The sequence below is a fragment of the Limulus polyphemus genome, unplaced genomic scaffold (assembly GCF_000517525.1).
Source record: "Limulus polyphemus unplaced genomic scaffold, Limulus_polyphemus-2.1.2 Scaffold1828, whole genome shotgun sequence".
In the NCBI taxonomy this organism is placed as follows: Eukaryota; Metazoa; Arthropoda; class Merostomata; order Xiphosura; family Limulidae; genus Limulus; species Limulus polyphemus.
In genome coordinates this window covers 176,644-195,369 of record NW_013667438.1, presented here as the reverse complement: position 1 = coordinate 195,369, position 18,726 = coordinate 176,644, and the positions used below count along the sequence as shown (strand labels likewise).

At 29.7% G+C, this 18,726-nt stretch overlaps 1 protein-coding gene across 10 annotated transcripts in view; it reads right to left on the bottom strand.

Moving 5' to 3' along the window:
- Positions 1 to 5,746: 5,746 nt before the first annotated feature.
- The window catches only part of LOC106465077 (probable ATP-dependent DNA helicase HFM1), a 123,448-nt gene continuing 110,468 nt past the window's right edge, over positions 5,747 to 18,726 (bottom strand). For 8 of the 10 annotated variants that reach the window (XM_022392889.1, XM_022392894.1, XM_022392891.1 and 5 more), the window contains 10 exons: positions 18,454 to 18,520; positions 17,982 to 18,214; positions 16,865 to 17,069; positions 16,211 to 16,295; positions 12,089 to 12,179; positions 10,626 to 10,760; positions 9,656 to 9,753; positions 9,358 to 9,471; positions 9,004 to 9,162; positions 5,747 to 6,804 (listed from right to left, as the gene is read on the bottom strand). In XM_022392889.1, coding sequence (XP_022248597.1) covers positions 6,735 to 6,804; positions 9,004 to 9,162; positions 9,358 to 9,471; positions 9,656 to 9,753; positions 10,626 to 10,760; positions 12,089 to 12,179; positions 16,211 to 16,295; positions 16,865 to 17,069; positions 17,982 to 18,214; positions 18,454 to 18,520 — 1,257 coding nt within the window. In that variant the 3' untranslated portion in view covers positions 5,747 to 6,734. Of the gene's footprint in view, positions 6,805 to 9,003; positions 9,163 to 9,357; positions 9,472 to 9,655; positions 9,754 to 10,625; positions 10,761 to 12,088; positions 12,180 to 16,210; positions 16,296 to 16,864; positions 17,070 to 17,981; positions 18,215 to 18,453; positions 18,521 to 18,726 lie in introns of those variants that run through there. The other 2 variants (XM_022392893.1, XR_002611891.1) reach the window with 2 other exon arrangements.

Sequence of the window (18,726 nt, the reverse complement as noted above, 5' to 3'; positions counted from 1 at the left end):
TGAGTTGAGAACAAAAATTGTCCCAACTGTCTTGCTTTTGTTGTCGGACTTCGTTTCGTATTTTATTTCGTATTGTGTTTACTTGTGTTTTAAGTGTTGGATCTCTGGTTTGCATGAATTGTCTACGTAATTTCCTTCTTTCTTTTATCATGTCTATGATTTGCTTGTGGGGCTTCCATGTTTGTATTATGTTTGGCAGTTTTTGTTTAGGAATTGTCTGTTGAGCTGCTGTTTGTAGACACTCGGTGATTGTATGACAGTATGCATCGATTTCGGATGCTTCCGCGGCTTCACACATTTTTGTTGTTGGAAGCATATTGTCTATGATTGTTTTATAATTAGTCCAGTTCAGAAGAGTATTTGGTTTATTACTGCTTTTCTTTGTTTGTTTCAAAACTTATAAAGTTCCAAACTCCTAACTATTCATTTGGTTTATATTATCGGAAAGTTCATGAGACCCGTGGGTTGGAAAAAAGAAAAGAAAGAAAGAGGTTTTAAATACCATTAAGAGTTATTGTTAGAATACAACTCTTCCAACAGATTTTGTCACTAGAATTAAGTGGATCGAGTCCTCGTAAAGGACCTATGGAATTTCTTAATTAGATATTTGGCTCTTGTTTAAAAACAGAAGGCCTTGTCCTATGGGTATAAGTAAGTCATAATGTTCGAATATATAATTTCATGATAAAATTGCTTCTGGTTTGTTTGTTTGTTGTTAAGCATAAAGCTACACAATGGGCTATATATGCTCTACCCGCCACTGGTATCAAAACTCGGTTTTTATCGTCATAAGCCAACAGACTTACGGCTGTACCACTGGAGTGTAAAATTACGTCTGGTTATTTTTATTTTATTGATTTCTATCTATTGTTTTTAAGATTGTTATACATCTTACCGTACTTTTTAGGTATCATGCCACTTTGAATACTTTATCAATCAAAAGTTTAAGACCATTTCAGAGCACACTTAGCTCAGATCTGACCTAGCTTATACTGAGTGAGTATATCACACACATATGAACAACGCAATCGCTCTTCTCGGAATCGTGTACCAACTTATGACTTATATCACAAACAAATACTAATTATTAGAATAAATTTAATCTGGCTACACTATTTATTTTACAACAAACATAGAATCACTAAAGGTAATAATACTGTTTAATATAAGGCAATATTACTATGATTTAGAGCGAGATTATAAGGGCGACACAGAAAGACCAGAGTCATTGATTGTAATTGTCATAAGAGCTAAGTCTACAACAGAAAGCTACACTGAAAAAAACAACAAAAAAAACAGTACGTTTATGTGCATTTTAGTTGTATTATTAATTAGTGCCTTAAGTTTTAAGACGTCGTAATTTTGTGCTTGAAGGTTTAGAGAGAGAGAGAGGAAAGGCGTTCATTATTGACCGCTTCTGTCTAGGAAGTTTATGACGACGTTTCGACATCAAGTCGAAGATGAAGATTTGCGTTAGCAGCTCGAAACGTCGTCCAAACCTTCTAAATAGATCCAGTCTGTTAACAACGCCTTTCAAGTACACATTGTAATTTGTATTTTACAATAATCTCATTAAATTACATGACTCTCACTTTTATTATTAGACACACTACGAGAAATATTTCCAATATGTCAATTGTTTTTGTTGCCACATGCCCCGGACTTCACATTTCACACGTGCGTCACATAGTTAGGATATAATACACAGGGCTGGTGACGAGAAACTAGCACACCACAGTGAGGATGCTTATTGCGGGTGTTGCGCGCTCGTCATTCCAGCGTTATTACTGGGTTCGAACTGGCTCACAGTCATTTCTGGAATGAACCGGTGATGTGCATATCTATCTTTATAAGCCGTGAATCTGTTTATGACATCAACGCGAACCTTTAACGGTAACGAAAACTTATCGACTAATAAACAAGAACTGTCATATTACGGTGCATATATATATACATAGCTTTCAACTCTTCAATAATTAAACCGAATACTTCTTTTGTGTGTTCTTGATTAACCTGTAGCATACAGTTCAAATTTACAATGCAAAAGACTATAATTGATTGCTGTTAACAAGTGTTAGTTACAAAAAAAAGTATTATTTATTTAGAAGTTGATGTTAATTAACAGTTTGGTGTATAATAAGGCAATCACAGTTTAAGCAATCATGGATTACAATACTAAACCAGCTACTGATGAGTGACAGTTAAATAAGTCTATGATAAAAAAAAATACGTTATGATGAAAACAGTTACTCCACTTTTCTATCTTGCAACAAATCTAATTTTTTCTACACAGATATTAACATTCATTTGCAAACTTATTTATACAAAGTACAATTATTTGATTTAAAAAAAAAGAGTATTAATTTTTAGGACAGTTCTACACTTCAAAAAGAAAGAACCCGGACATGAGGTAACTTTAGAAATGAAATTTTTCACTTTCAAAAATTCTTAATAACTGTAAAGTGAAATTTGTGATTCAGAGTATTTTGTAACAATTAAAGTTGAATATTACCAAATTTTTCTTCACTTAGACACTTGTTTAAAAAACATGAACCAGTAAAGATCTCTCCAATAAACATTAATTAGTTATATCAGTTTTAAAACTTTAAACACACACGAAGATGAGGCTTAAGTTTATTGAGTATTGAATAGTCAATTGTTTCAGTGAGCATCTCTAAATTCAGTATCATTTATTATTTGTTATTATTTGCCATATACTGAGTCTGAGAGCCAAATCCTTATTATATTCTGTGTAATTTTAAGTAAACATCACAAAAATGGGTGTATTCGATTTTAAGTTTGCCTACAAGTGATAGCCAATATTTACTATGGAAGTTAGATGTTAAATTTGTTACAGGATTCATTTGCAGAATGAATTTGGTTATTGCCACATCCTCATTTTTTCCATGTGTATTGAATCCTATGCTCTGACTAAACCTACCAAGTTTCAGCTTGATGATCTGTCTTCCAAGGTTCCATTTTTACAAGTAATATATCTGCAAACTTGTTTGAGGGTATTCGTTTATAAACTCAGTACTGAGTTATCAAAAAGAATTCTGTTTACAATACTGGATTTGGAAAATAGTTTTGCTGAAAAGAGAGTGCTACACTTAAGTTTGATGTGTTTTTTTGCAGAAGGGAACAAATGATGTTGCCATACTGGTTTTAACTGGTATGCATGCCTCTTTGTGTATATATACACAGAAAAGTGACAAGTATGCAGTCAAGAGGCAAAGTTACAACATGCATAAGCAGCTATCTCATGTTAAGTCAATGATGGTTGTATCCACTGACTGATACAATATCAGTATCAGTCCTTGGTTCATATCTTGCTGATGGTTTAATTAATGATGCATGAACTACTCATCACATATTCTGAAAAGATGCTGAAAACATCTGCACCTAGACACAACCATATGATATGGCTGTTGTGGAGAGAGGGTTTAGGAATACATTGGATCTCGTTCACAAACTAGGTATGAAATCTCAGAGGCCATTCTTTCTACAGAATGGTGCAACAAGCATCCTACAGAGGAACCTAATATTTCAAGGTTTGTCATAAAATTTGCATTGGAAGGTAAAAAAGGAATACATGTTTACATAAAACAATGGAAGTTACTGGACATAGTATTTGTCAACCTACAGATTCATTTCATAGGAATTGTTGCTTTTGAAAACTGGTATTAGTCTGTTCTCATATCAAACACATAATTTGATTTTGCTGTTGCACAAGCATGCTTGAACTGGTGAAACAACTAAACATACACTCCAACAGACTATAAAGTATGAAGGCTTAGTGTAAAAAAAATGTCAAAATTAAAGAAGATTGAAATAAGTGATGTGGCTTTGAAATTTCAACAGTTATCTGAATAAAGTTTACACTTGACATGAGATGTACACCAGCTAAAGCAAGTGGTATTACACACACACGAACATCTGTCTGAGGATGGACTATATAACGTGGGGACCAGTAACGAAAGGGATGGTTTTCTCTGTGCAAAGTTTCAGTCCATCATGTTTCATATAAAGAGTATTCTATATCTCACTGACAGTCAGAGTGACTCACCTATACTAGCTTGGTATTGCCTGTGTCTCACATGAACAACAGTAGTAGGGTGCTGTGGACCCAAAGTGTCAATAAGGTGGTTTCTGGAACTCAAACAGTATAAAGAAAACAGCCTCACAAGACCAGCTTTCATACCTGAATGCTACAACAATCACTGATGACAATTCCTAAGACAATGACTGAAGGATAAAATCCTTTTCTGGTTTTCAACATGTGAGATAATTATTTGAACACAATATATGTAAATATAGAAATCCTTATGGTGAACAAAAATTTCCATCTTAAAGAACCTTGTGCTTTTATGCATCCACTTAGTTTTAACTGCTAGATCATGTTACTTCTACATAAAACACTCACTGGTAATGAAAAAATTCAAAGGTAGCAACTTGATTTTCTATTTCTATTCAAAATATTTAAATTTGTAAAACATTAAGATATATCTTCTCAGGCTTAGAATGATGTCTTATCTCAAAAAGAAAAGGTGTGTAAAAACATATTTCAGACTTCCCTATGAATATATTATTAACGGCATGCCCACAGGATAGGGTCTTTTGATTTAGTAGACAGTTTAGAGGAACTAATCCAAAGTGTATTATCTTTCTAAGTCCCAAAAGTATATTTTTTTTAGTAAAAGAAATGTTTGATCACTTAATACATATAAATCATTTTAAAATCATGTCTATTAGAACTTCTAGGTGAAAATCTTCAAGATATGAGTATATTAAACTTTAGTTTTTAATACAATTACTGTTAATGAATTATTTTTTTTTCAAATGATAGAATTAATTTTACAAGTAAGCTGTTAAAGTTTTCATGCTTGGCATATATTTGTCTCAAGTGTTAAATTTTTGTTTTCAGAACTGTATGCCATTTAATGGCTTTTATATGAAAGATTAAAAGAACAAATGTTGTATAAACCCTTCTTAAAATTTTTAGTGAGTCATTACCTTAAAATAATTATGTTTTTAATTTAGCCTTTCTCTGCCATGAATGTCAAGTTATCAATGTTAGTGGTAAATAAAATTTGAATATATTTTGTGAATAATATTCTTTTGAAACTGATCACTACTCAAAAAAAAGTTATCAGCAACAACTTTATTCTGTGCTTAGTTATAAATGTGTATTTGCTTTAGTCTATTGGGAAAATTTTGCATATGGATAAGTTAAATTATTGAATAAAAAACGTTTGACATGAGTCAAGTTCCCTCATGGTTGCTATTGAACTATATTTTTATATTTCATCTCTAAGAATGTATGTTTTATCTCAAAATCATTATATTGTACCTTACCATTTGAATAATATAAAAAATTGCAATTATTTATTTTTTGCCAATTTAGGAGAAACATATGCCTTTTATGTAAATGTAATTATAAGGATAGTGAGTTTATAAGCATGAGACAGTGATGATAAGAAACTTAACACTTCTTGAAACATGGATAGGTACATTAGGCAGTTATTTACAATTGCATGTACAGTAGAAACTCAAACCAGTTGCAAAAAAATATCTTTCGATAAACCATTAAACCAACTGTAAACAACTGCACTTTTTTAGAATTTTTTTTTAAATTTATATAGTTCTGGTTGTCTCTTATACAGGGCATCCAGAATAGTATAAAGGGGAAACCATATAACACCTACATATGGAAAATATTCTTTATGTGCATAATGGATTACAGAGATGTTGCTACTATCATTTTTAATTACTCCATGGTATTGAATAATGCAGTCCATAATATCTTCCCAAGACTTTTCTAAACCTCTGAACCAAAGCCATCTTTCTGTGGACGAATAGTTATTTGGTTATGGCACAAGATCTGTATCTTTAGAAAGCCCCATATCTAATAGAGATGGGGTTCTTCACTATTGTCATATTTAACCATCACACTCCTTCGAACTCATCTCTGATGACTTTACAACCACCTTGTGTATATTATTTTATTTTTGTAAAAAAGTAGATGTTACAGTACTCTATAGGTCTACTTATATAGCTTTAATACTTAATATTTATTTTAATTTATTAATTTCAAATACACTACATTCATAAGATGACGTAATAGTTGCACACATAATTTTTTGTATTTGTTACACAAAAATAACATGAAAAATTTTATGAGTTAAATATTTTAGTTTATTTAAACATAACTATGTATTTTCATGTTCTTCATTTCTGTTTAATATAATTGAAATCAACATGTAATGTCTATATGTAGAATTCACAATCAAAGACCTCCTGAAGACTGTAAATACTTTAAACCATATCAGTGATAGCTGAATTCCAACACAAACAAAGTTCTTTAGAATGATGTTACTGACATAAACTGAACACTCTGAACAGTATGCTTAGTTATAAAAAATACACCACCCTTCAATAGATGAATAAACAAATGTCACTGTGTTTAAATAACATGACTGCTGCATTAAATACCTTTATACCAGCCAATACTTCTCAGCTTAAATAAACTTCACTGTGTCTCATTTAATACAAACATTATGATAAAGGAAAAATAATAATAATGCTAAATAAAATGTGATGTTCATTTCAACTCAGTCACAAAAGGCACCACCAAAGAAACAAAAATATATTAATGAATAATATTTGTCGTCCCAGCAAAAACAAAATCTTAGTTATACACTGTATGCATATTAAAAACATACAAAATAACTATTTTATAGGATTCCATCAAATATGCTGTTGAAAGTTGCTTTTGCATCTTCCAAGTCCTTAAGATCACAAACACTATAAAAATACAAGGGTTTATATATCAAAATGTTACTTTACTTGTACTAATTTGAAGCTCAAGATTTTAGAAATATTAACATATCAATAATCACAATTAATACACATTATCCAACTGCTACTTTGCTGCATTATACAGAATTGAAGAAAACTTGCAACTAATTTTATATAAGTATTTCTAAAGAACTTTCAAGCAGCACTTATTATCTATTGATTTGAGTAAAATTTTAAAAGAAAATCTGAGTCAACAATGCCATTGTACAGTATTATACCTCCATAAGACACACATCTGGTATTTCCTAAACTCTCTTGCATATTTTTGGACAATGCATTGTTATACGAGGAATTAAGTAGCATTTGTCAACCTCAAAACCAAAAAGAACTGAAGGAGATAAAATGATTTTCTTTTGCTGCTAGATAGATAATTTTTTTATTAAATGTTGCCTGAGATCATGGTGTTATTGTAATACAGTATCTATGGTCAAAACTGATATACCAATACAATAAGTTTATTGAAACTTCTCTGTATAAAATGACTGTGGATTGATACCCTTAAAAGACCCTACACTGGAGAAACCCTTACAAATCAATGGGTCAAGGGATATTTACTTCAGAGTGACAATGCATGGCCAGTTTATCTTGACCACAAACTGTTCACAGAAAAAGGAATAAAATAATGATAATGTAAATAAATGAGCTGCAGAACACTGAAAATAGTGATGATGAAGAATGTAGAAGAACTTATGAAGAATAGTGCAGAACAATGAAAATAGCGATGATGATAATGAAGAATGGGCTGCAGAATATAGAAACTTATGAAGAATAGTGCAGAACAATAAATATAGTGATGAATGATGAAGAATAGGCTGCAAATTTTGTAGAAGAATTTATGAAGAATAGTGCAGAACAATGAAACTGCTGATGATGAAGAAGAATGCTGCAGACTATTGAGGATAGGAAGAATAGGTGTCTGCAAAATAATTCATGATGCAGACTGATTACCTAATAAAGCTGTTTTCACTGTGAGATAAGAATTAAAACTTCAGTTGAGCAGTTACAAAGACAACCATTACTGACTAGACAGCCATGACCAGAGCAGTGAGAGTGGTTAACTTTGGGGAAACAGAAAACTACTGTTACCCATAGAAAAAAAAAAAAGCCACAGTGAAAGCCCTACATATTCCTATATTTTATTGCAACTTTTCTGGATTTCTTGATCTCATGTGGATTCTACTTTGTTCCCCAAAATTTCACATTTGATCTGGTTGGCTAAGAGATTCATTGTTAAAAAAAAATCAATATTTCTGAAAAATATTACCCATGAGCTATATTTTTACATTATAGTTAAAATGAGTCAGAGTGTCCATATAATAAGCTTTTTCTTTACATTTGAAAACAACCAATATCTCAAAACATAAAACACTTAATCACGGATAAAGCTATTCCTCTTTTTATTATGCATGTACAGTATGTTTATTCTGTATAACGTAAATCTCTGATGGATAAATGTAATAAAGAAAATATAATTTATTTCCTAAGAAATTAGTAAGAAGAATGTTAATAACTACTAATTTAGTATCAAATGTGATTGATTTGTTAATTTATTTACAAGGAAAAAAAAAGTTACCATAATATATGTTTCCACACATTTCTCAATTTTTCTATTACTGATAAGGCAAATTCACATATCTTACTATCTTCAAAAAAATAATAAATCGGTTAACTTGCCTGAAAAAGGAATTTTTATACAATCTAAATTTTGATCACATCAATAACCTAACTGTGTTTGTAGGTACTTAGTACAATTATACTTTTCTAAGTATCTTTTCCTTAATGTCCACAAAAATCACTTATCTATTTCAAAGTACTATTACAACAAAAAATATTCTTTGAGTTGAGTTTACTTTGGGTAGAGTTTTAATATGTTTCCATCATTAAATATATTTTTAGACTTTACTAACTGTTTTAGTTACACATATCATGTTAGAATGTCAAACACAAAGGATGCATAGGAAACAGACTGTTTTATGTCTATTGGTTTTTCAAATAACAACAAAGGCAATGATGCAGATCAAATATTTTTTAATATAAACATCTGATCTGCAACGCTGTCTTTTTGGTTACGAGGTTCAACATTAAAGCAGAAATAACAATGTTCAACTTGTAAAAATATATTTAAATTAAACATTTTCTTCTCACCTTAAGGGTTTCTTGGGACTCTTTAAACAAGCTTTATGTCCAAGTTGATTGTTTTCACTATCATCATCAAGAGAAAGACAAGGAAAGCTGTCCTTATAAAGGGTTACATGATAATTTTCATTACCTGTAGTCCTATCTAGAGACAGACTAAAAGGACTCCTAGGTTGAAAAAAGTGGGACTTGTTATTCAGTTCTGCTCTGAAAAGCAATGATTTTAACATTCTAGAAGTTTAATGTTAGAATAATAGAAGAGGAAAATCTGACAGTGCTGAAACACAAATATTATTAGTTTCTAAATGTTGCAATTAATAAACCTTATATATATATATATAAAGAACAATGAATGGTAAATACCTTGAAACACAGGTATGATCACAAGCAGAACTGTCAGTTGGCTTGGAAGGCAATAAAGATGAAGCTAAAGTGAAGCTATTTTTGTATACATCATCTCCTGATACATATAGATGGCTGAAAAATTAAAACAATTATGATGTCAAAAATATTAACTAGAAATAAAAAATACATATTCAATATTTAACCCCCTTTTTTTGTAAAAAACACAATTTAAAATTTTAAGATATAAATTATGAACTGAAATGTGATAATACTTGCTTTTTTGAAAAGACACTTAAGAGTTATTTAAACAACTCACCCTAATTTTGCTGATTCTGATGGTTTTGTCCTAAGAGGCATGCCTTTGAAAGAAGATTTCCATTTAAAAGTAGCAAGTGAAGGATGAACTTTGTCCAACTGTAAGACAGAAATACCCATTTTAAGATATTTTTTTATTCTAAACAACAAAAATACCTACTACAATAAAAAATTCTTATAAAATGATAAGGCATGTCATTTACTATTGAATAAGACAAATGCTAACACAGTTTCAGAAATTTAAATAATTTTCTGGTTTAGATCTCTCAACATTGACCTTACATATCTACGGAGTCAACTAAAATGACTATAATGAAATAAAAGAATGTTAATATACTGTAATACAGTATCTGCAATTATAGAATTTACTTGCAACTCAATTATGTAGATAGATGGCATTATTTACATTGAATATTCAAATAATCATGACCTCAAACTTGACACAATGTGATCAACACATTAATTTGGTTTAAAAAAATTACCTGTTACTAAATTATTCAAGACATACCCAAGAAAATTCAGCTTTGGATAATCACAAGTAAAACTGAAAAAGATGTTTTGGATGAAATCTTGAACTCCAACAGCAATAAATTGTTAAATACATAACCATGTAGAATCCAACTAAACATTCTATTAAACACAGAAATATCACATACGTATACTCAGACATAGTGAATACTACAAAATAAAATAATGAGATACATAATATTTATGCTACTACATTTACATATATTAACTATACAGCTTTCAATAAACAAATAAAACTTACAAGTCCTCCTGTTCCTATTTTTCAAAACTGCTAATTAAATTAATGCTTTATTATCACTACTCATGTTTTATACACTAAATTAACATTTATCTATCATGTCAAAGTGTGTCTGTATTTTACATTAATAGCTATTTAAAAAAGAAAACTGATCAAACTGTGACCAAATTACGACAAATTTGGACATGCTTCTAGAAGTTCACACCTTATATGCTGATTTCTCAGGGGCTGGATTACAAGCATGTTTGGTGTCTCCTTCTTGGTCTTGGAAATCTTCAACAAGAATAGAATCAACCAACATATCTTTGTCCTCTACCACAGTGCAGTTAGTGGTATAATCCTACCAAAGCATAATGAAAGAAAAAAATGTGAGACCATCTTAATCAATGTACACTAAGACAATGACTAAATTAGACTCATTGACTAAGATTTAAGATTTAAATTCCCAAAGATTGTTATCATCTTGGCTAAAACTAAAAATGAAATTAAAAATTATGACTACATTAACACTGTGAAATTGACATAATAATACTAATGTTTCTTATTACCATAGAAAATTTGTTAAGATCATGAAATTAAGGTGCTGATGTGAGTTTTTAAAAATGTCATGATATTTTGAAAAATTATTAATCCCATAACTGGTAGCAAGAAAAATGCTTAATTTATTGGAGAAATAAATACATAGATGTGATGAGAAAATTCTTGTATGTAAAGAAAGTATATGTTTGAGTTCTGTCCACAAAATCTTATAATATTGAGCAAAATTTCTTGTATTTAATAAGCTGTGAGTAGTAAACATTGTAGCATAATGTATTTTAAACATTTGTACTTAGAAATGGAAAGTTTATAACTTCAAAATTAAAGTGTCTGTTTTATTGAAAATGTGTTATTACACATTGTTATTAAAAGATGTTTCAAAGATAATATATTTGTTTATTACAAATCATAAAGCCAAACTGTTGCAATAAGTTAAAAAAAAAAGTCATTTCAACAATACTAAAAATTGTTTACTTGCCAATATATATAAGATGCCTTTTTTCACAAAATAAATTTCTAGCTGATTTCAAGTGCATTAATTACATGGGCAACAGCACTTTAATGTTTGCACTTCCATGTGATTAATTGTATGAATGGTTTATTGATAAGAAGCTTACTTTCCTAATCTTGTTCTTGTATTAAAATATGACAAGCAAGTCTTTCATTTGAAAGTAAAAGAACCCTACTAACTTAATATTCACTAATCCATCAGGATTCATGCTTTAACATTAATGAATGATTTTTCTAACAAAATTATCTTGAGATACATCATACATGTTTAACAAGCATGAACAATAGTTTATATTGAAATGAAAAGCATACATAACAAATCAGTAACAAATAAATATCATCTTACTTAAATAGTGTTACAATGTTATTGTTCCTTCTTGCAAGGGAGTGCTGCACCACACAAGTTAGTATAAAAGTGTATATTTCTATTCTGATCGGAGGCAAGTTTTTCTATCTGCCAACACAATTGATTCAGTTCCTGATTTTTTGTATTAATTAGACTGAATCTTTTTTTTTAATAATACATATAGAACTGTTAAAGATATTGATGTGTAAATCTCGTTTTTAAAGTATATATATATATATATATATATATATTAATTTATAGGAAAGAACACAAACCTTTTCAGAGAGATTTGGTCCAGAGTAATACATCAGACATTCTTGACTGTCATCACTAGTACAATCAATTAATTCAATGTCTTCAAGTTCACTAAAAAATATACATTTATAGAAAATTAATCCTGATATTGGAACTTGAATTTTTGTGGATTAATCTACTGGTTAGACATGATAAATACAATTTAATGAAAAACGAAATTACATGAAAAAATTTATTTCAGTTACGTTTGATAAATAATAATTTCAACAGAGCATACAATAAATGTTCAAGGTATCCTAACATAAACACTGAATATCGTGACCTCCTACATCAATGTTTATTCATCTATAGGAATATTCAAGTTTTATATAAGGGTGAGGAAGTGAATGTTAAAAAGGGGGGGATCTGTATTCAAATTAAAATTTGAAAAATTAATTTTTCCCTATTAAGAATTTCTAATTAGAAATACTGCTATTTAGTAGCAACGAAAAAAGAAAATGGGCAGACAAATCTAATTCATATGCTTTGATCAGCTTAAATTAAATACTGTGAATAGAATGTTGTTTTATACATACAAGATTATGTAATAGTTCAGGAAGTTAACTTGTTTAAATCTGTTTTAAAGGTCAATTAAATCTATAAAATAGGCCCACCACAAGGAAGAAACTTCGAGTTTTAGAGTAACAACCATTCAGTCTTACTATAAAGTCACATTGGATATCAGAAAATAGGTTTTATACACATTATTGGATATAATTATGAAACTTGTGAAGAAAGAAAAGGATAAATACAATGGAAATGCCATCCATTATCATGTGAAAATGAATTGTAGCCACAAATAGTAACATTTTGAAAGTTTGCAATGTGACTGGTTGTCATACATCCAACCAATCAGAAAGTGCCAAACCAGTAAAAAGCTATATAAAAAGTATATACAGACAATCATACTCCAATAGTAGTAGTGTGAATCCAGTCATGTTTCCCAGTTCTGAAATATTATGGCAAGACTTAATGTTTCTGTAGGAGCTTTATTCAAGACTCTGAAGAGGGTACATAAAACTGGCACTTTTAATAATAGAAGTGATCAAGGTAGAAAAGTGAAACTCTCCAAAAATGATGTTAAATATCTCAAGGTATTTATTTTATGAATTAAAAGAAGGTCGAGTACATATCTTGCCACTGACCTTACTGTTAACACAATTGTGAATTTTAACCTTGAGAACAGTAAGATACACATTAGCATGAATTGGTCTCAATATATATATATATGTAGCTGCCCAAAAAGCTCTTCTGAAAAGAGGTAATCAAACCAAATGGTTGAAAAGAGTATCAGATCACAAACAATATAATGAACAAAGGTGGAAAAATGTGATCTGTGCAGATGAATCCAATCCAAATTGTTTAGTAACAAGGTATGACACTATTTTTGATGGCTCAGATGAGAACTGTATCATAGTCAATGTACAACATCCACAGTGGTGTGTGATACAAAACCATAACAAGTTTGTTGCATCTCAGCTAATAGTGTTGATGATTTAAAGAAAACTGTAGACACCCTGAATTCAGTACAGATATATTTAATAGCACCATTTCACTCCTTCAGGAACATGACTCATCAGATGGGGGATTAATCTTCCAGCAAAAAGACAATGAAGCTGAGCATACATCAATTGTGGTAAAATTACATCTTGAAGGTAAAATGTCCAATGAAACATTTATCATAGTTTGGCCTGCACAGTCACAATATTAACATTCTTGAGACTAAATGGGCTCATATTAAATTTGAGAGGGTCAAAAGGTGACTAAAACACTTGGCTAAATTGTGTGGAGTAAACGAGACATTTGGAACAATATTCCACAATCATTCGTGATAAACTGTAATGATCAATGTAAAGCAAAAGGCATTGTACAGTTTATTTGCTTTTATTTTCTGTTTCTCTGATAATATTTTATATCATTAATAAATTCACTATCTCGTCACAGTTAACCATTATTTGCTACTCTGTAAGTGTACCAATTCTGTTTTCACAATTAATTTCAGTAGTATCTTATTATCAGCTTTATAAATTTGTTTCTTTTTATTCCAGTTAAAAAATTCTAACTAGATGTCAGATACACTACATAATTTTCTGGACGATCATAAAGCCTACTTTTTTTCAAACTCTCACTTCTGGATTTTAGTGGTTACATCCTCAGTCCCAGCAATGTCTTTGCACGTAATCTTATAAAATAACTTAATTTCACGACAATAAAAAATGTTGGTTTATTTTCTATCACATATTATTTCAAATCAAACATATGCTTTTAGTTTCTGTGTTGATTACCATATTCACAATTACAAATAAAGAAGAGAGAGAGGTTTAATTTTTCTTTACTTAACAGATTTTCTAGATTAAATATTCTGTTGATACTTGTGCTGCATGTTTTCCAAGTTTCAATGTAATTTGATCTTTTCATTTCCCATATAAACTAATGTTGTAAGTTGAAAGACAAAATGAATAGTTTCATGCCCTTCTATATCATATATAAATATCCATATTGTTTTATATACAACATGGAATATTTCCCATGATTTTGGTAAGATGTCGTATAAAAGCTTCCATTCTATTAAACTATATGTATATATTACAAATGAAAGTTTTCATTTTGACAGTGAAACTTTGAAATCACACAAAATAGTTTTCATATTGATATTGTAATAAGCTTCTGAATTAGAAATGAAAATGATTTAAACTGAAACAGTCAAAAATGTCAGGTTCTATCCAAAGTATTTGATTGACATTCTAAAAATGTCAGGTAAAATAGCCTTATCAATATATCTTTTTTCAGGTAAAAAGTTTTGATGAGATTTTGACTCAAAAATATACACAGACACATGTACTTCTAGTTTTGATTGTAAAATTGCTAGTGAGAATGGTGTTCTTTTTTATTACACAAAAATCAGTATGTAGCTCTCAGTTTGTCTGAGAGAATATTTAAATACTTTTTTGTTCGGATGCATATACCATAACAAAAAAAAAAGCATTACTGGTAGAGCAACACATAAAAAAAACTATCACTTGTTAGACTACTAAGATGAAAAGTTTGGATAAAATCACCCATCAAATACCTAAATTAAGCTATTAAACAGAGACCACAATTTACCATCTTCAAGAAATCAACTATTTTTGTTATCTTACACAGACAAACATTTTCTATTTATATATAAAAAAAAAGGTGTAATATACCTAGAAGATCTAATTGGGTGCATTTTAAAACTTTGCTTTCGGTTTACAAAATTTAGTTTCCACATATAACCATTCACTGTTGTATAAAAAAAATAAAGTGTATGTTTATTTTGGAGATTCTTGTGAAGGCCTGTCTGAAATTGTTCTTCAATCAGCAAACCATCTCTTACCCTCTCTTCAAATTATGAGCAAATGCACAATTTCCTTTAAATACCAGGTTTGGTTTTAGTTTTCTATCTGATCACATTTAAAGGGCTATTACAGCAAGTTGAATAGATGAGAAATACTTGGTAATCAGTAGTCACAAAATCACTATAATCTCCTGTCAGCATATCATTGTGCTTAAATTTTAGATGTTTCTTTTCTTTTTGTATCAAACTAAATCAAGGGTTTGTTGTGTCTGTTCAAGTAATATTTGACAGTACATTAAATCTATCTAAACAGATAAACCTTAAGAATATAAAAAAATATGACACTTAAAAAACAACAAACTGTCAGATTTTCGATATAATTGATATAGGCCCATGTGCTTTTTCTGTATGTATTGTAAGAATATTCATAAAGAGTGATGCAAATATTAAACCATTCAAAATAACTTTTGTAAATTATGGCTTTGGATATATTAAATATTTTTATATATTTATCTTATACTTATTCTCATTTCACAAATTTCACTTGAACACCTGCTGAATCAATAAGGTATGAATGAGCATTCATCAACATATTAACATCCAGTAGATTTAGTTAACAACTTAGGCACATGTAGCTATGACTGATTTTAAAGTGAAAAACAACTATTCTTTAAATTTAAAAAAATAATGTACAAAAAACAGCACTTCTTAAACATATAACAAATGTAAGTGTAGCATAAAACTACTTTCTTGGAATTGATTTTACATAAAATAGTATACATACAGATTAAAATCAGGTTTCGGACAATTTTCTCCCAACTTTGGGGTTTGGTATTCTTTATTAGTATTTCTACAATTTTCTTTCTTCTCTAAAAAAAAAAAGACTTATTGTTCCACTAAGCATATGATTTAAACAAATTGATTTAAGTAAAAAAATGTGAAAATAATTTTAGAATTTTTAAATGGAACCATTCTTATAAACTTATATTAACTATTCTACCAATTATCATATTAGTTGTTCAATCATGTCTTGAAAGTAGTAGCTTATGTTCACACTTGTTTGATCCACTTTCATGACTAATATAATAAATAAAATGTTATCCATAAAACTACATAGTTTCTTCAACATAAAGATTTCTCTTTTATGTGATTTTCGATTGGGGTTTTTTAATTTCATTTTCAACATGTTTATGACAAAACAATAACAAAATTATTACAATATAAACATTAAAAAAATTTCACATGTGGTGCATAAAACATTAAATGCTCCTCAGATGCAATTTTTCCTGGCTGTTAAAGTCAAACTGAACAAAATATTACTAATTAATTATTTCAATGATAATTATGTATGGCATTAGGAAGACAAATGACAAAGCTACTGAAAAAGATAATCTTTTATGCATAATCCTGGAGTACTTTCAAAAATAACAATACACACCCATCTGACCACTGTATAAATCTCCATACTCTTTCTCCTTGTTTAACTGATAAAGGTTAAAAATATCCCATCCTTCAGATGTGTCTGTTGTGACAGAGGTGTCAGAGGTCCTAGGTGTGCTTCTACTACAGGGTGTGTAACTAAATCTTGCCACCAGGTCTTCCTTCGAAATTGTAGGCTTAGAAGGTGTGGTTGTTGTTGCCAACTGTAGAACAGGAAAAATAAGAATTATTTAAACAAAGATGTTTAAGAAGAAACAACAAAATTTTTCAGAACATTTTCTTTAATACTAACTCAAATAAAAAAAATGAAGTGAAGATGAGTATTTTCTAAATATGTCAAAAAAGAAAAGAAATATGATACAAAAACCTGTAAGGACTGGTTTAAAAACTAATAGTATTATAAAAAAAGAGTACTAGTCATTGAAAATCTAAGGTTTATAAAAGTACTGTTTAAGAAAGCAGGATTATTCAAAATTAATAAAAATATTGAGTAACAGATTTAGAGAAAGATGTGCGTGTAGTTGCACGAAGGCAATGTCAGTTGATGTCGGCAAGCAGCAACATATGTACAACAGACAATATTCTCTTAAAAACCATGTAACCACTTCACTAACTTAACTAAGCAAAACTGGTAGCTATACAACAGTACAAATATTAAGCATGCCTTTAGTCTAAAGTAATGATAATACCGAATGAGAAAGAAAAACAGAAACCCACCAATACACCTGTAGTGGTTCGAGTACAGTAGCAGTCCACAAACACCCAGCTATCCAAACATTTACACAGACAAAACAATAAATTTAAGCTAAACATACAGTAAATATTTAATGTAACATAAAGGATACATTAATTATCAGTTATAAGTAGTTCTATACATTAAGATATTGGAAGGTGAGAATGAAACAAACATTAAAATATTGAAAAACATGTACAGCAACCAAATGTATGTTTCAAGAACAGAATGTGTTCTTCTATTTGATATTAAATGAAATAATCTAACTTTTGTAGAACAGGTAAAATACAGAACATATTACAAGAATACTCGTACAACAAATTAACATCGACCATTTAAACAATATTTTTGCTAAGTCTAAAACAGTGACAATCTATTTTACCTTCAATCTCTTTGAAGAAGGTTTAGGTAAGAAATTAGCTCTATGATGCAATTCATCAAAAAATGAACTAAGATGATTTTCTGATGGTTTCTTAGCATTAAAAGTAACCCCAAACTTGCAACAGTCATGGCCACAGAGTTTTTTGTTGGTACAATGATGATTACAAGTCCTTCGACCAGGTTCTATGCCCGATAATTGAGGGTGCATTGGGTAGTTAAAATCTCTTTTGGCTTCTATAAAACAAAATGCCATAAATGGTAATTTTGATCTCTTGCTGACATAAAAAAAAACACTGTAAATGTAATAAATTTTGTTATTGATACTTCATGTGTAGATTTACTATATACCTATATATTTCCCTGTACACTAACATGTTAAGATTAAGTAACAGAAAACCAAGTTATCTTAAAAAAATTTTTACATCATTCATCTGCTTTTAAATTGATGTTAAATTGTGATGAACTGTTTTTACCTTCAATTACTGATGGACTCAAATCAAAGTCACTTCCCGGTGATGGATTTTCAATCTTTTCTTTAACCTGAATTTACAAGAATGCACAAATAAAACTTTCAAATCTGTCAGAAACTACATTCTTGTACAGATCTACCAACAATGGTCAATGGTACGCCAAATCACATACCAATGAAGCAAGATTTCTGGCACTTTTGCTTTTGATCAAACACTTGAATAATAATAATAATTTAAATAACTAACTTTTTGTATAAAGTTTATTAGTAAATTGTA